The sequence below is a fragment of the Oryzias latipes genome, chromosome 8 (assembly GCF_053564925.1).
Source record: "Oryzias latipes strain Hd-rR chromosome 8, Olatipes_Hd-rR_3.1".
In the NCBI taxonomy this organism is placed as follows: Eukaryota; Metazoa; Chordata; class Actinopteri; order Beloniformes; family Adrianichthyidae; genus Oryzias; species Oryzias latipes.
In genome coordinates, this window is record NC_136244.1 from 13,968,258 (window position 1) to 13,990,330 (window position 22,073).

Genomic DNA, 22,073 nt, shown 5'->3' on the forward strand with positions numbered 1-22,073 from the left:
CTACAGTGTTTTTTCCAGCTATCTCTTTTTTCTTCTTTGATGCATTCCAGCACTTACTGTAAAACACACCCTCTCCTCTTTTCACAGACTAATTCACACACAATTATGTCTCAAACGAGGAATTTTGGTTTTTGAAGCAACTTTTTAGGTCGTTCTCTGATTGGTTCCTCCTCATCCCTGTGCCACAAAATGCAGTTTTGTAGTTTTTTGTAACCTGTGACAAAGCAAAAAGAAAAAGATTTTTAAATTACGATTATAAAGTTGTAAATTTATGTGAATAGAAGTTGTAAACATACGTGTTTTAAAAGTTGTACATTTATGACTTTAATTAGTGTAAAGTTACGTCTTAACACCTACATTTACAAGAAAAACGACATAATTTTCCCAGGAAAAAGTCAGAAATATATTAGAAAAACCTAATAAATAAAGAAGAAAAAACACCAAAGTTGTCTTTTCATCTAGGCCTCACTTTTGGGTGGCCCTGAAACTTTGTTGAAAAAATGAATTTGAAAGTATTTTGAACTTTGGATTTTATTATTGAGTTTCAAGTGACAAATTTTAATTTTTTTTATTTATTTTTAAATGAAACTTACTTAGGTAAAGCTTTTTCACATTGATGTGATTTTTTTTTCTAACACTCTCCAAAATTATATTTAGTAAATAAATTCATTAAGTTACAGTAAAAGGTTAAAAATGTAATTTAAAGGGCCTATATCATGCTTTTCTTAAGCCTTTTAGTGTAAACTATATCCAATATATGATAAAATATAACCTTTGGCACACTGAAGAATTATTTTTTTATGTAATTTGAGTTATTTTCGCAGCAGATTTTTTTTCCTCGAAAGTAAGAAGACTCATTTCCACCTTTCACTCTGTGTGGGTGCCACCCATTTCATGACATCAACCTAAAGCCGACCTCTGCAGCGTGTCCTGCCCACAATAACAAGCATCAACATTTTCCAAAGATGGGTGTACATGTTGTTCATATAAAATGAAAATGTTTTGCACCGATCATTGCTATCTCTGTGGAGAAAGTGGGTGCTTGTGTGTCTGGGGGCGGTGCTGACAGCGCAGATGTTCCTGGAAGGGGCTGTTCTCTATGTCACAATGCGAGAACCCGCTCGTTTTCATAGGTTAGGAGCGGCTGGTGCTCAGATAGCAGGGTTTTAGAGGAATACTCAGAAATGCGGAGAAGTGATCAAATACCACATCTCCTTGCTCACAGTGATGGCCAAGCACCCTCTCACCAAGGGGCCCTAAATGTCTAAGGAGGAATTAAAAGAAATGACAATTAAATCCATCACAACCATGAGAGGGGGACCACTGCCAAGTAGTTCCTCCCCCCGAGGTGCACCCCCCCACCACCCTAATAATGATTATATTAGGAAGAGGGTAAGTCAGGGACAGCTGTTAGACTGACCCCCAATTGGTGAAACACCCACCCCCCAGGCCCCTAGCTCCCAGGCCCTCGCCCCAAAGTGTCACCACTGTGAGAGCTCTGATCAGGCACCGACGGTACCGAGGCAGCCGACCAGTTAGGGTAACCACCGATTGCCTCAGTGGAGACCCTAACCCGCCAGACCTCCAAGGTCTCGTACGGATAGTGGACCCACCCCCTCCCTCAGACAGCGGCCCCCTGGACAGGGCCAACCAGCCTGCCTACCTGCCTCCCCCAGATCCTGTGGCCATGGTAGGTGTCGCCCAGAGCAAACCGCAGGCCCCAAGAGGGTTACCCTGCCCCAGAGCCAGGGAAAAAGTGATCCCAGCCCTATAGGCAGCCCATCTGCGCAGGCAGCCCCCCCACAGGGCGGGACCCCTGCCAGCCCCCTCAGCGCAGGCAAAAAGACCACCCGCCAATCCAAGCCAGACCCCCACCCAATTGCGCCATCCTCACTGAACACATTTCTGATATTTTGCTGTTACAATGATCGCTTCTAACAGGTTAAAAACACATTTCTTTACATTTTTGATCTTTTGGGTTTTTTTTGCTGAAAAAGTTTGTTTTCTGGAAATGCACCAAAAGAGACGTCAAACTCTAAATTTAAACGTGAATGTGTAACTTGCAAATGACATACAGTTGTTGAAAAAGATTACAAATAGGGTCATCTCTTATTTCTCGTTTTTGAGAATTAATAGACAAGCAGAGAATTGAAATAGCCTTTTGGATAAGAGGTGAAACATCTACAACTTAAAAAAAACGAAGTCCTGATCACCTATGGGATTATCAAAGATGAATGAAAGTCCTTGCAGATTTGCAGCTCAGTGTCCCCAGCGTCCCACAAAATCAAATCTGAAACGCGTCACATCCTGGACATTTGTGCTCTACCTTTGTCCACACCGGTGAACAAAGGTATACTTGTAATTTGTAAACATCACATTGCTTTTTTTGGTTCTCAGATCACAGAGGATCTGCTCCGTCTTCTCTGATCCCAGAAGCTGGGCAAGGTTATGGCGGGCAGTAGAGGAGGAGCAAAAGGAGGGGCAAATGTTTGCCAGTGGGAAAAAAAAGCATTACATTTAAAGGTCATGGCTCAGTAAAAATGTTCATGGTTCAGTCTTTCATGAATCATTTATTAGATAAAAAGGGACATAAAAAATAGTATGTACATATATACGGGATGTATGGAACATCTTGCTCACATCTGATTTGTTTCTTGCCATCGACAGAGTATTTTTCTTTCCCGAGAATTGGATCAAGATAAGAATAAAAAGATGTACTGTTGACATTTTTGGCAAAAACTGCACACGCGGCATGATAAAGTGTGTAAACACCACAACTGAGTCTGATCCCTTTCCTGCAACTGCGGCGGCACCAAACTTTTTTTGTTTTTTTGTTTTTAACTTGTCCTGTCCAACAGCTGGGCAGACAGATGAGAGCTGAGGGCCTCTTGTGTTGGACATATTTTGCTTTAACAAGAGGGGTTATTAATCTTCTGACAAACCAAAGGTATGTCTGAATAAACCCCTTTTGTAATTGAGGCCAAACTTTATTAATTTCAATCATGTCTGAAAATCTTTGGTGTTGGACCGGACGGAAAAGGAAAGAGGGGAAGAAGAGAGAGGGACGCTAGAGAGAGGGGGGGGTAGGGGGTGATAATAGGAGGGGAAGGGGGATAAGACCATGAAGCAGCATACAGCAACAAGTTTACTGGTTGTTAATCATTATGGTAAGGTTCAAATGCAGTACAAAAAGGGCGGGGCCTGTCCACACACACACTCAAATGTTATAAACACACCTGCTAGCTGCAAAAATGTCCACCTGTCGACATGTACACAAAACAGATAGTGTTCACACGCATACTTATGCCTTAAAACCAACTAGTGTGAAATATTTCAGTCATTCAGTCATGCAAGCTATTAGTGCAAAGGTGAGCTAACACCAGTGCTCAGGTGAGGTTTTATGTTCTTCTAAAATGGATGGTGGAACGTGAAACGGCACCAAACTTGAAGTGATGATGAGCAGTGAAGGATCTCCACAGGGAAATGTTTGTCTTTGTTTTGCTTTTTTTCTGTGTTTTTCGAGGCGAGGCGGCAGCCATGATCTGTCAGAGCCGGTCCCGACATTTGTTCCGGCCTTGATTGTTCACGAAATAAATATGCAAATAAGAAAAAGCCAAGTTAATTGAAGGAAAGTTGAATGAAAAAAATGAAATTGAGTGCTTTTCATCCCTGACCTTGAGCTTTAAAAACCTTTATTAGGTTTTTCAGTAGGTTATAAATCTTCCCAAAAACTCTAATATTTCCATGTAAAACTGGCAGTAAAAGATATGTTGCTCTTTCAGCCATCTGTGAATGAATACGCCATTTTTTTGAACTATTTATTGATTTATCTGCAGTGTATGGGTGTGTTTGCATGCATGATCAGAAGGGAAGGAGTCAATCAAAGGTTAAAGCACTGACCAAAAACTTTTCTTTTTCTAGTTAAAATTGGTCAAAAAAACTAAATGTCCTTGAATGCAAAACAAGTTTCAAAAAGAAATATGCAGGTTTCCATGCTTGAATTGCAACCATCAGCTTTAAAATTCCCACTCAAATCTTTCTTTGATCTTTTTTCAAATTGTTTTAATTATGGTTATGTTGTTTTCATAAAAAAAAAAGTCAGAGCAGTGGGATTTCATTAGAAATTTACCTTTGAGTTGTTGGTGTGGAGCAAGCCCGACCCCACTTCCCATCACCCATCTGTTTACGATCTCTCCCGCTAGCTTACAGCCCCTCACAATCCCTAACTAACATAACTGCTGCAACAAAAATAGGGTGCAATATTGGAGCTATCCAAGCGTGTGATTTTGAGCCAGATGCCAGCTCGAAGGGGAAAACGAAGTTATCAGACTGGAGCAGGAAGCTTGTGGCTCGCCCACAAACACGATCTTTTCAAACTGCACTTTTGTCGTCTACTCTTGATTTGGATAACGATTTGAATGAATAAATATGAAGAAATTCCATTTTGAGCTTAATTTTCTTTATATATGTTCTCTGTCATCACAGAAATGCCAAAAAAGCATATTAAAAATACCCAAAACACCATTTTCGTTGGATTGTATCTTTACAGATGATGAATTTAGTTTTTGCATTGTTGTTTCTTTCAAAAAAATACAGACTGGCTTGATAGGGCTGGGAAAAAAAGGAAAGTGGAAAAGAGTGTTTGACGAAATCTCAGTTGAGGCAGAAAGACAGGCTAAGAAATGCGTGGTGGCATGGACAAGACAAGAAGGGAAGGAATCAGACAGGAATAAAGCCAGGAAATAAAAAAGTAGAGGTCCTGTCAGCAACCTTAGAAAAGTAGACAGCAAGGGCGGAGGAGGGAAAGCAGTCGTGATGCTAAAGGGAAGTAAAGGACTCAGACGCAGCATCTTCAGTCATGCGTGGAGGCTTTCTGGGTGGATAACTGTTTGAGTCTAACAGCTTTAAAAGAACAATCAAATTAAATGCTGAACTTCAATAACAGCATGCCTCCTTTTCTTCCACCTCAAAGCATCCTTGATGTCAGATCCAGTTAGCACCCGCCCGACATGATTAGGGAGTGACATGACCGTGCATAAGCTAGTGCTCTGGAGTCAGCTGGACGTGAGTCAGGCGCCTGCACAGCCTGGGGAGGGGAAGGGTCAGTCTGACAGCGAAACTGTACTCACATCAGTACCGACTCACTTCCACCTGATGATGCAAACGCTATTTATGCTGCTAACTTCAGTAAATTGGCCCTTAGGGGTGTGTTGAAGTCTGACAAGCTGTGTTTTGCTGAAAAAGAAGAAAAAGTGTCCCTACATCATTGTAGCTTTTCAAAATGGTCACTGACATGTCTTTGTGCCCTCTTTGTTTACAGCCAATAAGAGTCATAAATAACCCTGACAGTTATTTTTATTTTATTTTTTTTCCAGCATCCATTCTCTCTGTTTCTGTCTGGCTCCTCTCACTGCAGGTTCATGCCTGAATTGTCAACTGCTTTCCCGACGCAGAACCTCTCATGCTGTGATATGTATGTTCTGCTCAAGCTCCAACGTGGCCATGAGTGCAGCCTGATTTTTCATCGAAGTCTTCCACGCCTTTGCGTGTTTGTGTTTTGTTTGCTCTGCGAGAGAGAAATTGTCCATCATTTCCTGGCAATGAAAGACTAAATCTCTTGGGGACGGAACATGGAAAATGCTGGGAGTTTGGGGAAATTGCTGCAACGTTGTAAGAGAAGAGATTTAAATGAAAAAGGACCAAAAAGAAGTGACTGAAGGGGAATTAGAAACCTATTTCAAAGAAAGGAGCTGTTGCTGGAAAGTTGGAGGAAAGATTTTTCCAGAAGCACAGCAAAAATTGAATCTTAAAAAAGCAAAAAGACCCTTTGTTTAATAAAAAATTGTTTTATTTTTTCTTGTCTTGCAAAAAAATAATCTTATCAAGAAAGTTTTTGCAAGACCTAGTTTTTACCCCATTGACAGATTTTTGTGCATATTTAAAGAAAATCTGCAAATGGGGTAAGTCATTTGTTGGCTTTTTTTTAACCTATTTTATTGTTTTCCTAAAGCAAAATGTTGACTTGTCCACATTAAAGTTGAGTCCTCCTTAACCCAACTTTTGTCAGCACGTGGTTCGAGAGGATTAGCATCATGGTGATCCTGCTAAACTGCGTGACGTTGGGCATGTACCAGCCCTGCGAGAACATCGACTGCACCTCGGACCGCTGCCAGATCCTGCAGGTAAGCCCAACCTCTGCACAACTGACAGCAGCATCACAATGAGGATCCGAAATAAAGAAGGAACAAAGAGAAGCAGCTAAAAGAAACCTTCCTCATTTTGGGAATATTCTTTCCACAGTGGTGCACACACTTAGGATACAATTCTTTCCTCTCTGAAATGTTTATTTTTCTGCAACTCTCTGACAGGGGAATTGGGACTCAGTTTGCATTAATAGAGTCTTGCAGAGCTGCATTGTGTGCTTGTATTATTATTTTTTTGACACCTCAGGAGAAGAGGAGCTGAATTCGGGATTGTAAATGATCAAAAACCTCACAGTTGGCAAAGCCGACACCAGCAGGGTGTAGTCCTGATTTCTCTGCCATTTCTGGCTAATTCTAATGTTATGCTCTGCTTAAGAGCTAAAATAAAGTCCAAAAGCATTTACGTGTAATTGTGTGGAGAATGTTCCACATATTTGCAGCTGCCATCTGCATTCAGCTGGCTGCTTCTTTAATTAGAGCCGTTCATATAATGGAACACAGTGCTTCTAATTTTAGAGAGGGACTTCATTTTTTTATATGCTTGCTTTCGTGTGTTATTGGTTTTTGGAGATGATTGATCGCACATCTCATCAACAGTGGCAAGAAAAAAAAAGATTACTGACTGCTCGGCATTGATTCCTCTAAGGTTCATGATGAAGATGGAGGACACGTGTACAATTAGAATGATCAAATTGGAAATATTTGTCCGTCACTCCTGTAAGCTGATGTGATTTGTGCCATATCGATTTGGGTTATCTCTGCTGGTTGTAGCCTCAGTGGGTTATTTATTCTGATTCGGACTATGGTCACATATGGCAAAATGCCGCCAGATGGCAGCCTAAATGCAAGTTTTTTAGCAAATTCAGCAGGTAGCTGGGCGGCGGCATTTGTAATCCGTAGGCGGCATTTGCAGTTTTGCACCCTGTGCAGCAGCTGCAGAGGTTTTAAGAAAAGGTCAATTAAAGGGCGGCCGGACAATTTTTTTATACATCGGGATGTTTTTATACATCTGGATGTCGGTCCAGCGGCAGGCGGGTGGCAGCACCATAATTGACTGAAGGAAGGGCTCCACGATCCCCAAAATTGTCTGATGATCGGTCCGGTTTCAGACCGCCATCCCTCTGCTCCCGTGCTGCTGTCCCATTGCCATCATCCGATTGTTAGAAATCGTACGGTAGCAGCGTGGCCACTCTGCGATGACCACACGTCAATCTTGCGATCCTGGCCACCGTGGGTCCACGTGGGGAGAAAACCTTGCTGCTACTCAAAACTCATCATGGCGTTGAGTTTTGTGTGCGATCAATTGACGAAATGCGGTTGATGCTGAGAAGAATAAAAGAAGACCGAACATGGTGCTTTCTTGAGAGGCATGTTGTCAAAAAATGGTTATATTTGTAAAGATTCTTATGCTTAAAAATCTGAGTTGTGAATGACGAGTGGTGCAGAATGGCCCGCTTTTTATAAATCCCACAGTTGCCGGGTAGCGGGTTCCGGAGACATTTACACATCGTGCAATCAGAGTTGTTGCCAGCTGGCGATCCGCCTGATTACGTAATGACATCATCCCCGCCTGACTGACAGCTATCATCTGCATTCATAAGAAGCCAACAATTTTAATAAAAAAAATTGAGGGGCGGCAGTTGTTTGACCGTATCGTTTGATGAATTTGGCAAACTCATGTTGAGTTGAGATGTTGAGAATATTTCTAATCTCATTGCCTGCACCATATTAGGGTTCATCATAAAAGCAAAAAAAATGTTAAAAAAGCCGCAGAACCGCCTATTCATCCAGTCCGATTTCTTCTGTTCTGCAGATTTTGAAGCATTCACTACAACTCTCCATCTCTTTTTATGTTCCTACCCCTCCCCTCTACTTTTTAATGTCATCTTTGCCCCTCCTTCCTCCCATCCGACCAAACTCTTTCTCTGCTTCCTTTGCCTTTTGTCTCTCTAATGAGCACACTGACTCCCCAGGTAATGCGATAACTCCTCTTCTGGTGGTTGCTAATAGAAACAAGAGGGATTTTGAGGACAGAAAGTGTACAGTTAACACAGTCCCTTAAAGGCGCCTTTTACGAAGTACAGCGCTACTGGAATGGATGAGCCAGCCTGCGGATTTAAGGCCTGCCTGAACGTAGCATTTGGACTCATTAGGTTCTCTTCATTAAAAGCCACTAACACACACAAACATGACACAAATGCAGCACTATGCACTAAATATAAGCGAGTTTGTTTGTTTCTTTAATATTTTTGTAAAAAAAAGGCTTCATGATTGAGTGAACCTGCAAAAGTGCTCACGGTAAAAAAACTGCTCTCCTCTTCATTTGTGGCTCAGAACGAAAGCAGTTGCATAAATTAGTGTGTGAGTAAGTTGCAACTGTGCAGTAATTGCATTGAGATGTGGGAGGGGCAAAGGTGCAGACTGGAGCACCTGCTGACTGTTGAGAATAATTAATGCAATCTGGGATTTACAGTCTAGCAAATACTTTTTTTATTTTTTGTTTTTTAATGAAAATGTGGTAGAGTCTTCTTACAAATAAAACGTAATTTTAGAGTCCCTCCCCGTTCATCTTTCGATCTATTGTAAAAGCATTTTCAGTCGTCTTTTAATCATTATTGTGCCATTTTTTTAGCCAAAACCAATAAACTGGTGTCGTTTTCTGGGGCATAGTTTCTGCAGAGCAGCAGGAATTCATTAGAAGTTCCCCTCTGATGCTACGTTCACACCAGGCATGTGTTGTGCTTTTCCTGAATGGGCCTTCAGCCCATGGTCACATCGAATGAATGAGCAGGCAGCGGCAAGTAGGGGCTTCGTGTTCTTTTTTCCTCTTTTTATCAGTGCATGTCCGCCACAGTCGGCAAAGGCTTTGTGTGAAATGTTAAAGAGGTCGGCAGCGGGCGGCAGTTTAGCTCAGGCGGTAGAGCAGGTCGTCCAACGGCCGAAGGGTTGGCAGATGGATCCCCGCTCTCCCCAGCCAGCTGCCCCCCCCCCCCGAGTGCGACTAGTCTGCAGCTTACCGCTCCTCCCAGGGGCTGGGTCAAAATGCGGAGCAGAATTTCCCCATTGTGGGATAAAATAATTATGAATGATTATTACTATTTGAAAATCTTGCTCCAGGTTTTTTCTTTCAAAGCTCTATTTCGATGTATGAACGACTTGGTGTCATATAATTCTGCCCCGGCGAAAACCATTATTATTATTTTCTCTGTCATGATCATGTTTACAAAGGTTGGCACTTTCAGATCTTTGAAAAGGACTCTCTTTACATGTCGCTACCATATCTGAGTCCCTAATTGGTCAAAGATCAGCTGAATGAACACCCAATCTGAATGTGGAGCCTGAGAACGAATTTAAAAATTTGCGCTACGATGCATGGATGTGAGGGGTTTTGAACACAAAACTCCAAAACACAGGTTTACGGGCGTTTACACAGACTTTTCATTGAAAGTGGCCACTTGAACGCCGCGGCCAGTAGCTTAACTTATGGGCAGGATTGTTGGCACAGAGTAAACCTTCCCTCGCTTCCTATAATCCTTCTTTTCACACAACACTCCCACTGGCTTACAGCTCCTCACAACCCCAACCTAACATCAACGGTGCAAAAATGGCGAGAAATAACAGAGCTATCCAGCCGTACAGCTTTTAGCCAGACGTATCGGTACCTGGATGTGGCCATCTGCATGTGGATGCATCAGAATAGAGCAGACCAGGGAGTTGTCAACTGTCTTTATCACAGCTAGCTCTTTCTGACTGCTTTTTTTCTATTCAAGTCACAACAATTCAAATAAAGAATTACTAACAAAAATGCAATTTTAAGCTTAATTTTCCATAAATATGTCCTCCATCATGAGAAAAAGACCACAAGAACATGTTAAAAACACACAAAAAAAATTGATTTTCATTGTCTTTAAAGCCACAGCAACAAGGCTCAGTAAAGGATTAGCTTTACAACAGCAAAATAATTTTCCTTTTTTTATTAAAAAAGTTAAATATGCAAAATAATTTTAAAAAAACTTGTTGGGTTTTATATATTTAGAATCCTGCATGTTTTAATAATTGAGTCTGTTATTTTTTTCCCGTCCCATTTATGATTGAGATTCTCCTCAGGGCATTTTTTTTGCTAATTTTGTCACTCACAAGGAAAGTGAGATCCATAATTTATTCCTTAAATGATCCGCCATCAAAGCCTTGATGACCCACTTGCCGCGTCCTCTCCTTCTGCTAAATAAGTGGTGCGATGACGGCGTATAAAGTAGCCTCAACACTTTAGCCATCAAATCATGAACCTCGCATCACGAGACTTCTTCCACCTCCTTACAAATCACCACCATGATGAATCCTGAAAGGTTGACTGAAGAGGAAGCATGCAGCGGTGACACAGCGTAGATGAATTCCTTCACCTTTCCCTGAGAGCAGACGACGACACGAATCTGACAGGTGCAGCCGATGTCAAAACACAAATGAAGCGTGCCGACTACATTTATTATCCAAACATCGTTTTAACCACATGCAGGATTGCTTTTCTCATTTTCGCCACTGATTTTCAACAGTTCTGTGCTTGCTGAGGAGAGGTGTGTTGGAAGCTTTTACATTAAAAAAAAAAACACCTTTTATCTATTTAGTTTCATTTATGCATACATGTGCACTAATGTTATTAAATATAGCAAATCGTTTAATAAGGTGTTTATTACTATTAAAGACCAACACAATGTTTGCAGTGTACTCCTTCCTAACAAAAGCAGAGCTGCAGCCTAACCAAAAGTTTTTTTTTGTTTTTTTTGGGTAAACTTTGGTGATGATTCAAGATTTCCTTTCGTGGGATTTATGCATACTCTTGTTGTCATCACCTGTGTTTCCATTGAATATGAAATTGTGCAAATTGGATTTCCGATCATCAATTTGCCTAGTGGGAACATGCCAATTTAAAATAAAACAACTTGCGTTTATCGTTTATCGCTCCATGGCCTTTCCTTTGATAGATGAGTGCTAGTGCCGTTGCGAAAATTTGATTGCAACTGCTGTAAATCAAAGTATTGTTCACATGTTTTTGACTGACTTATTGAGTGCGTTTGTGTTTATTTGCATAATTTAATGGAAACAGTGTCATTGCCAAATTGTGGTTTTTTTCAACATTTGTAGAATTTTAATAAAGTTCTGCTCATATGTGTAATGGCAACACAGCTACTGTCTATGCACAGCTAAATCCTGTAAGCATCAGTTTACAATTTTAAAAAGGAGAAAATACCAGAAAATGTGACTGTATGTCATGTTGATGCTGCAGCTTTTCTCTTGATTTTTCAGCAAAAGCTTTTTCAGGTGTTTTTAATCGTTTATTGCTGTACTGTGAGTCTTTTAGATGAGTGTTATAGGTTGAATTTGTATCATATTATCTGAAAAATAAATAAAAATGTAACTTAAGAGTCAAATGATATTTTTGATGGTTTTAAAGCCTATTTCTCAGATCAAGGGGATTAATTCAGACTATGATCATCTTTTGATCTAATTTAAAGCGTTCCCAGTGATCTTTTATTCATGAAGATGAAATCCTGTGTGTCTCAGGATGAATTAGAATGGAGCGGAGCAGTTTGCTTGCCCAGTGTAATTTAACAAATAGAATATTTTTTAAATGGCATTTTTGTGTATTCTCACAATTCACAGCAATTTGAATAAAGCAATACTTGGAAATGTCATTTTAATCTAAATTTGCTTTATATATGTCCTCCATCATCAGGAAAAAAAGCCAAAAGAACACATTAAAAACATACATTTTCATCAAAGTGGGTCTTTAAACAGGCCTTTTCTCAAAAATCCTTCGAAACTGTAGTAACTGTTTGTAAATGCACACATGTTAATGTAAAAGCCCAGATATTTTTATTTTTGTCAACACTGTTTTTTTCTTCTTAAATGTTTATATGGAACCTGCAACTTTTTAAGTGCATTAACCTATTCATGTTGAAATTCTTTTTTAATGAATACTCTGTTATTCTATTTTACATAACATATTTTATATAAAATACTTAACTATATCTTTATGTTTTGCCTGGTTAAATTTACCAGTACTTAAAGAAAAGAAATCACATTTTGGACCTTTGTCTAACACAGAAGGAAAGCTTTGTGTTCATAAAACATTATGCAGAATAGTTGGTGCACATTAAAATATACATTTGGATGACTTATTCTGCTTACGTCATTAGTAAATCTTCATAAATAGCCACCAGTGAATGCAAAAACATAAATGTAATCAAATGCATCAGTGTGGAAAATCATTCATCGTTTTGTTTGTGCGTTATGAGATAGTCCTTTGGGATTTCAGAGGAAGTTGGTTTGAAAAGAACTAAGGTGACAGGTTCTGTGAGCTTCGGGCCAAATCTGCTGAGGTTTGAGCCTGTTGAACCTAAAGTGTTGAAAGTGCCTTTAAAAGTTCACCACACAAACACCGATACACAGCTGCAGTCTTCAGCTTTCATGAAGGAATATTGGGTGTCTTAAAACACTAAAAATCTGCTTTACACAAGTTTTTATTTCCTAAAAAAAAAAAAAATCTATTTTTTTGCTGACTTTTCTCCACCTTTGCTTCCTTTTCTCTGATTCCAGGCCTTCGATGCATTCATCTACATCTTCTTTGCATTGGAGATGGTAATAAAAATGGTGGCTCTTGGGATTTTTGGCCGTCGCTGCTACCTGGGAGACACATGGAACAGATTGGACTTTTTCATTGTCATGGCAGGGTAAGCATGATCTACGTCAGTCACTTCAATCTTTTTGAGCTCTATTTCATGTTTAGAATGACGTGGTAGTGACATAAAATACCAGGAAATCCTTAATTGAGATGAAACTAACTGCAGGAAGAATAATTTAAGACAAAGCATAAAAAGATGTTTTTAAAATTACATTTATATAATTGTTTTCAATGAAAAACACAAATTTCCCTAAAATATGTTTTTGATTTATTTATATAAATAACAACAAACACTTTTACAACTATTTTAAATACTGTATACCAGTATACTGGTTTGATTGACAGGGTATACATTTTGAAAAAGAGTTAGTTGTTGCATAATCACAGCTATTCCTGCAGTTCCCTTCGCTGTTCTCATGGGAGACTAACACATGGGCACGCGCGCACACGAGAAGCAAACACATCTGTTCAAACACCTGCTACAGCCAATGAGGAATGAGCCAATCAGACATGGGTGATAAAGCATGCCTACATGAATGCATTAAAGCCTTTTTGTGGGAACCAATCGGTGGACGCAACCTGTAAGGGAACTCCTTTTAACCTAAATAGCAACTACATTGTAGTAAAAAGACTTTAAGAGTGAGGTTAGGTATTCTCCAGAGTAAGGTTAGAGTAAGGATTAGTGTTTTACGAGCAGACGTAGAGGTCACGTCCTCTGAGGTGTGTGTGAGGGGGTTTGTGGGAGAGGAAGATGGGGAGATGGATGGGAATATGGGCTGGAATAATAGCAGAAAACTAAGAGCTGCAGACTTTCCAGGTGAGGTGAAGGGACATTCATCTTCATTTAAGCGGAATCAGTTTATCCCTAGTGGATGTGTGGAGTTTCTCTCTTTGGCTGTTTGTTTGTGTTGCACAGCAGTGCTATAAGGGTATCACTGTCTGTCAGCTTATACCTTTAGAGTCAAGTTAATATTCATGTGTGTTGATGTGAACACCTCTGTCTTTGTTGTTCTGTCTTCAGCATATATTAAATTAGTGTCTTGCTTAATCACAGAGGACACAGCCTGTAGTGCCAGGTCAAATAGCAGCTGATAATCTGGTATGAGCTCCTTGTCTGTTACCCTCCTCTTCAAAACGCCTCCCACTCATCCCTTCTTCTTCTTCATGTGTCAACCTCACTCAGTCTGTCGCCCAAAGATGCAGCTGAAGTCTCTCTTTAGTTATCTCCTCTTTAGTTTTGACAAATCCACTTAAAAGCATAAAAACAGAACAAACTGCCCTATTTTCCGTAATATAAGGCACACCTAAAAGCTGTAATTCTTTTTCAAAACATCGCATTAATTCTTGTTGTATTTACTGATGTTGAAGCGATTTTGAGAAGTGCACAGCGCTCTGTCAAATTGTTTGTCTGTTTTGTACGAGTTGCCAACAGGGTTGGATGTTGTAAATACACCAATGCGGTTAAAGTGTAGATGTGTCGGGCTGTGTTGTTTTTACTGTTACTAAGAAGGTACTAAGAAGCGTAGTCACAGTAACTTTTGTTTTAGGGGTATAACTCTGTTTACATATTGCAGACAAGATTGGGTGTTTTTGTGAACACGCTAACACTGCTAACATGCACCGATGTCGGAATTTGTATTTTTTACATGATACTTACAATGTTGGTAGTTACCGTAGTCACAGTAGTATTTGTTTTAGTGTGATTTGTCTGTTTATTTACATGTTGCATACAACTTTAGTAGTTACTTATTGTGACTGTGCAAACGCAGCAATTTATTCGAATGTGGCTAACGTGTCCAACAAACATGTTCAAACGTTAGAGTGAATGCAGTCAAGAAAGTCTCACTGACTGAACTCTGACAATTTTTTTCACTTTATACACCTTATAGATTGGAGTGCCTTACATATGACATAAGTTCACAAATAGACTATAGTGCGAAAAACTACGGTAAATGAGCTGAAATTATTCTGAGCTGTATGCCTTGTCGGATCAGACAAGGCAAAATTTCTCCATTTCTTTTTACATGTTTTACTTTTTTACGTAGCAAAGCATCATCAGTTGCTTGAAGGTGTGCACAAGAATCCACGCTTCCACCTAGTCATGCAGACCCGTGCTGCACTCGAAATAACACGTGTGAAGGACCCACATCCATTCAGACACATTTGTAAGATCGCATCTGTACAAGATGGTATCCCTGAGGTGCAAATCACGCAATACCAAAAACATAATGAAGATCACAACGACAATTAAAAAAGCCAAACAAATAATTAAAAAATAAAATCATATATCATAAAACAAAATTTCAGAAACCATAACGTGACTCCAAAAAAACTAAACAAAACTTCAAATGAAACAATATAAAAAGGAAACGTTTTGAAAATAAAAAATAATTTCCAGAATTCAAAATGAAGTGTTTAAAAAAATTCAACAAAAGAAGTAGCAGGAAAAGCTGGGTATTACTGTATGGGACATCTCTGATTGGATGATGACGTGTGTCCAACTTTTTAAGTTATTAAGCTTAAGTTATTTGGCATGGCAGTTTCTTCCAACAGAAGATTTTTATTTAAACATCAAAAGTTTGGTGATTGCTCTATCAAGTCTTTACCAAAGTTCAGGCTAAACATCCCCTGCTTTCCCTCTAAAACTCAAATTTCATCATCCAACTAACTTTTACGTACTTTTAACATTTAATTTTGAATTCTGGAAATTACTTTTGTTTTCTGAAAAATGTGTATCCTTTTTGTTGTGTTCCCATAGTGATCTGTAATGTGTTTTTGCGTTGAGTGATTTATTGATTCGTACTTCAGGGTCGTAGTTGACCCATCAAGCAGTGGAAGCAAATCTGCAGAACTTCACATGTGAGCGATGTTTCAGTTGCTTTCTTTGGACTTGTTCAGTTTCAGTCTCCCAGCTGCCTGATTTAAAATGAACTTGGGATGTTTTTTTTGTTCTGTTTTTGAGGCATGATGTACTAGAATCACCTGTGCCAGTCTGAAACGCCTGTTCTTCTTTCTGCTTTGACATTTTCATCAAGGCGCTTTGTGGCATTTCTGCACCTTCAGTGGAGGCAGGGAGAGAAAATTGGTCTGCAGCGTTCCTCTACATCCTTGCAAAAATGGATTCTTTCAACCATAGGACCCATGAGCTTTAAGGACAATAGATATGAAACTATTGATGCATGTGAGAAAATAGATTTCACCTCCAGGTTTGATCCAGGTGTTACATGTCTCTACTACCCGAATAAATTGCTTTTGGCTTTGAAAGGTTTTGTGTTGACTAAGGATTTGTTCAAACCTTGTTGCACAAGCTAATCCTGCTTGAACATGAGCTTGGCTGTTAATATATCAATGACCCTGCACTGCTTGAAGGGCAGATTCCTGTGGGATCGATAAAGTGTCACATTATAGTAAATAACATGGTTCATAAGTGTTTCTATGCAAGAAACAAAGAGCTGAGCTCATTCTGCCAAAGCCAGTAGAGGAGCTCTGGGTGTTATTAGCTTTTGATGCAGTGGGTTGGCATGGCACTGTCTCGACACCACTGAAGCCCAGGGCTGTAAAAAGGCGTGCACACACATTGTACACGCTTGATGCTTCCAGCATAATGCACAATATTTACTTGCACAAACACTCATACGCTGTTCATTCATTTGCTGTACAAAAAAGCGGAGCCCTTTCAGTTGCTTGAGCTTTCTCTGACTTTTTGATTGCAGCTGTGTGTACCAGTGAGGCTGACACACTGCTTTCACACGAGGAAAACAATAGCTTCTCCTCTGTGAAAGTGGTTTGGGGGCACAAACAGCCTAGCCACTCTATGGAATTGACTTGCTAACTGTTGCCAAGACTAAGACATAGCAACCTGCAGGCAATGCTTTGGGGCCTTATTTGCTAAAAGTTAGCATGTGTCAAAATGTAAATTATAAAAGGAAAAAATTAATTTAGCTAAAATTTGAATTGGCCATCTGCTTTAGAAATCGACCAGTCTCAGATCTTAAATCAGACAATCATTTATAATAGGGCGGTCATGGTACTGAGGTAGAGAGGTTGACCTTGGAATGGAAGATCAAAGGTTCAGTACCTGCCTTGCCCGACAATGTGTCAAAGTGTCCTTAGGCAAGACACAAAACCCCACATTCTTCTTGCTGTTTGGCAGTTTTGATGCGCGGTTTTACTGTTTTGATGCGCAATACTTTAGACTCTATTTTGACACCATAGTGGAGCCCCCATCAGTATGTGAATGTGGGACTGTGCCTGTAAAGGCTGATTTACAGCAGTAAATGTATTTATTTATTAAAAAATTATTTAAGGTGATGTGCCCATGTGGTAATGGAAGTTAACACCACAGATAAAGTTTAATTTTAGAAGTACAAAAACATAATATAATTAATGACACAAAATATGCATTTTACAAGGACTCAGTGAGGAAGGAGACATGGGGTTGATTGTTTAGGTTTCAGATGAACGTAGAGAGCTGGATAGGCTATTCAATACAGGGGTGACAGGACAACCACTCTTCCGGGAGCCAAGGGGGTGGGGAGACCGACTCGAGACGGAATATAGACAATGTAAATTGAGGGCCGTGAGTGCACGGAGATGTATCGCAGATGGGCCAGTGTATATACGGGGTATTGCGTGTTGTGCCTTTCTAAAGCGCTATATAAGTTTGCACCATACACGGATCCGAACCAGAGGAGATGGATATTCCGGGCTGTTGCTCCTAAACTCTGGAATGAGCTCCCATTGTCCCTGCGTTCCCTAGACTCTGTGAATTCTTTTAAAAGTCAACTAAAAAAGTTTTATTTTTCAAAGCATGTATATGTATGTATGTATGTATGTATGTATGTATTTATGTATGTATGTATGTATGTACGTATGTATATGTACGTATGTGTGCATGTATGTATGTACGTATGTATGTATGTATGTATGTATGCCATGCATGCATTTTGGCATGCATGCATGCCAAAAGTTTGGACACACCTTCTCATTCAAAAAGTTTTCTTTATTTTCATGACTATGAAAATTGTAGATTCACACTGAAGGCATCAAAACTATGAATTAACACAGGTGGAATTATATACATAACAAAAAATTGTGAAACAACTGAAAATCTGTCATATTCTAGGTTCTAGTAGCCACCTTTTGCTTTGATTACTGCTTTGCTGTTGGTCTTCCAACAGTCTTGAAGGAGTTCCCAAAGATGCTGAGCACTTGTTTTGCCTTCAGACTGTGGAGGCCAGGTCATCTGGCGCAGCACGCCATCACTCTCCTTCTTAGTAACAACAGCCCTTACACAGCCTGGAGGTTTGTTTGGGGTAATTGTCCTATTGAAAAATAAATGATGGTCCAACTAAACGCAAACCGGATGGAATAGCATGCCACTGCAAGATGCTGTGGTAGCCATGCTGGTTCAGTATGCCTTCAATCTGGAATAAATCCCCAACAAACAATGTCACCAGCAAAGCACCCCCACACCATCACCCCCCCTCCTCTGTGCTTCACGGTGGGAACCAGGCATGTATAGTCCATCCGTTCACCTTTTCTGCGTCGCACAAAGTCACGGTGATTGGAACCAAAAATCTCCAATTTGGACTCATCAGACCAAAGCACAGATTTCCACTGGTCTAATGTCCATTCCTTGTGTTCTTTAGCCCAAACAAGTCTCTTCTGCTTGTTGGCTTTCTTTAGCAGTGGTTTCCTAGCAGATATTCTACCATAAAGGCCTGAGTTACACAGTCTCCTTCTAAGAGTTGTTGTAGAGATGTGTCTCCTGCCAGAACTCTGTGTGTCATTGACCTGCTCTCTAATCTGAGCTGCTGTTAACCTGTCATTTCTGAGGCTCCTGACTCGGATGAACTTATCCTCCGCAGCAGAGGTGACTCTTGGTCTTCCTTTCCTGGGGCGGGCCGAATTGTGAGCCAGTTTCTTTGTAGTCCTTGATGGTTTTTTTGACTGCACTTGAAGACACTTTCAAAGTTTTCCCAATTTTTCAGACTGACTGACCTTCCTTTTTTAAAGTAATGATGGCCACTCGTTTTTCTGTACTTAGCTGCTTTTTTCTTGCCATAATACAAATTCTAACAGTCTATTCAGTAGGACTATGTGTATCCACCTGACTTCTGCACAACACAACTGATCGTCTCAACCCCATTTACAAGGCAAGAAATCCCACTTATTTAACCTGTCAGGGCTCACCTGTGAAGTGAAAAACATTTCAGGTGAGTACCTTTCGAAGCTCATCAAGAGAATGCCAAGAGTGTGCAAAGCAGTGGTCAAAGCAAAAGGTGACTACAGAAAAAAGAAGAAAAAGAACCTACAATTTGACATATTTTTATTTGTTTCACAGTTTTGATGCCTTCAGTGTGAATATACAATTTCCATAGTCATGAAAATAAAGAAAGCTCTTTGAATGAGATGGTGTATATTTGTGTATATATGTATGTATGTATATATATATATGTGTGTGTATATATTTATACACCTAGTGACTTCTGTCTGTGAACAAATAACATGTTACTTACTTACACAATATGCCATTAAAGTGTAAAATATTTTAGACATAAAGCTCATTTTACATTTTCTTCTCATTCAGGATGGTGGAGTACTCTCTGGACCTGCAGAACATCAATCTGTCAGCCATTCGGACAGTACGGGTTCTTCGGCCATTGAAAGCCATCAACAGAGTACCAAGTGAGAACCGTTAAAGTTTTTCATGAATGGTCGGGAGTGGAAATCATTTATCCTCGCATTTCTCTTTGTATATTTTAGTCAGGCTGTCAGTCCATTTTAAATACAAATGCTTCCACATGAAAATTCATGCACCTTCTCCCAGTGGGCATTATTAAACTTTTAGCTTGTGTTTAATCGTACAGTCAGCTCATGGCTGTGTAGGATTTACAAACCTCTATGCTGCTTCATTTCTCAGTGTTTGACCCCGTTCTTCTCATTTGCAACTCATCTACAGTTCCTGGACAAACTGTCTTAAAGCTCTTTCATGGTAGCGTAGGGTTTTCCATTTGCGATAACCTCAGTCTGTACTAAGTGAAGGATTGTGGGTACTCAACTAAAAAAGTTTACACGCAGTCCTCTGACGTTATCAAGTTAAATACATTTATTTGTGCTGCATGGAGTCTTACTCCCACATATTAACACTTCTGAACATTCAGTTGATCCAAGAGGTGTAGTTTGAGGAATTTTTAGTACTCACACAGATTTAGAAAAAGAAAACATGACGTGACAGGAATGGCTTTATGGACAATGGCAGAAAATATCTACTAATATGAATTGTGAAAGAAACTAAAAAGTTAGAAAATATATTTAAAGTGTACATCCTTTAGAGTTCATTGAACACAATTGATGTCTGCCTGTAACAAAGACACAAACATAAAATTATCTCCATGTAAAAAGCTAACACGAAAACAAAAGCAAAGATGCCAACATTTCAGTTTTTTAGTGTAGAATTTGTTCAAAAACCTTTGTTATCTTTCATTTTTACATAATTACTAAAAATTGTAGTAGGTTTAGGGGATGTCATCTGGACTTGGTTTTAAAGTTAGAAGATGTTTCACCTCTTGTCCAAAAGGCTGCAAACTGCTGGAAGTGTGCCTCAACTCCACATAGTTCCAATTCAGGGGAAACTTCTACAGGCAGGGGCATGGCTGTGCTATGGGCTCTCCAATCTCGCCCATTGTGGCCAATTTGTACATGGAAGAAGTCGAGAGAAGAGCCCTGGACTCTTTCCCAAGCACTACTCCAAGCCACTGGTTCAGATATGTGGACGACACTTGGGTCAAGATCAAAATCCAGGAAGTGGAGACTTTCACAGATCATATCAACGCAGTCGACAAGAACATCAAGTTCACCAGGGAAGACACAAAGGACAACACCCTAGCCTTTCTAGACTGTGCTGTGATCATTGGAGAGGACAGACAGCTCCAGGTTGAAGTGTACAGGAAGCCTACTCACACAGATCAGTACCTGTTATTTGACTCAAACCACCCCTTACAGCACAAACTCGGCGTTATCAGGACACTACAACACAGAGCCCAGGAGGTGCCCACAAGCTCTGACGGAAAGAAGAAAGAAGAGCAACATATCCGCCAAGCCCTCCGAACCTGTGGATATCCCAAGTGGGCATTCACCACATCCCAACATACAGAAAAACAAGACAAGAAGGAACAAGAGCCGAAAGGGAACAGTATTTCAATTCCGTATATCTCAGGCCTGTCTGAAAAACTTAAAAAGATTTTCAAACAACATAACATATCAGTTCATCTCAAACCAGTTAATACTCTCAGACAAAAACTGGTTCATCCAAAGGACAAAATCCCAGCTACAGAGTAATGTTGTGTACTCTTTCCACTGCAAAGAGAACTGCAAGGAACAGTATTCAGGAAAAACCAAACAACCTCTACACAGGAGGCTTTACCAACATCGCAGAGCCAACCCAAGTGGACCTGAGTCTGCAGTGCATCTCCACCTGAAGGCCACAAACCACTCGTTCGAGGACAGTGAAGTCCGAATTCTAGCCAGAGAGAAAGGATGGTTTGAGCGAGGAGTGAAAGAAGCCATTTTTGTCAAGAAGGATAAACATTCTCTTAATAATAATGGTGGTCTCAGGTTTATTCTTCCATTCATCCACGGCAGTGTTTTTAAACCTAAACAAACCAAACCAGTTCCACCTGGGTTGTTAATAGCTGAAACAGATGACCAGTTTGGGGAGGGAGTCACTGGCTCCCCAACCCCCAGCTGAGGACAAAGGACTCTTAACGACCCGAAACCATGTAGGCTAAGTTGACAATACCATCCAGTTTCAGGTCTGACTCCTCCCCAATGAGCGCATATACACCAGCTCTTCGACCAGCTAATTCAGAATTGACAAAGCCTTTTGGATAAGAGGTGAAACGTCTTCTAACTTTAAAACCAAGTCCAGATGACATCCCCTTAAATCTACTATAATGGAACCAACCTGGATGAATTAGAGTCTTCATAGACATAATTACTAAACAGCAAAAATTTGCAGCAATTAAAGTTTTCATTTCTGTGTTTGATGAATGTCTCAGTAAATGTGTATTCGCCATCGTATCCTACAATTTACTTGCTTAGACATCAAACCACGGCTCTCTGAATTTTGAATTTTTTGCTTTCATCAAACAACCACAGTCACAGCACAATGGACAACCAAAGTACTT

The 22,073-nt window shown here is 40.0% G+C and overlaps 1 protein-coding gene across 4 annotated transcripts in view; it reads left to right on the plus strand.

The window, feature by feature from the left end:
• Window positions 1–22,073, plus strand: part of cacna1ia (calcium voltage-gated channel subunit alpha1 Ia) — a 213,327-nt gene that overhangs the window by 91,696 nt on the left and 99,558 nt on the right. For all 4 annotated transcript variants that reach the window (XM_023957619.2, XM_078951512.1, XM_078951513.1 and 1 more), the window contains exons 3-5: window positions 6,070–6,182; window positions 12,798–12,931; window positions 19,475–19,572. In XM_023957619.2, the coding sequence (XP_023813387.2) occupies window positions 6,070–6,182; window positions 12,798–12,931; window positions 19,475–19,572 (345 nt within the window). The remainder of the gene's footprint in view (window positions 1–6,069; window positions 6,183–12,797; window positions 12,932–19,474; window positions 19,573–22,073) is intronic.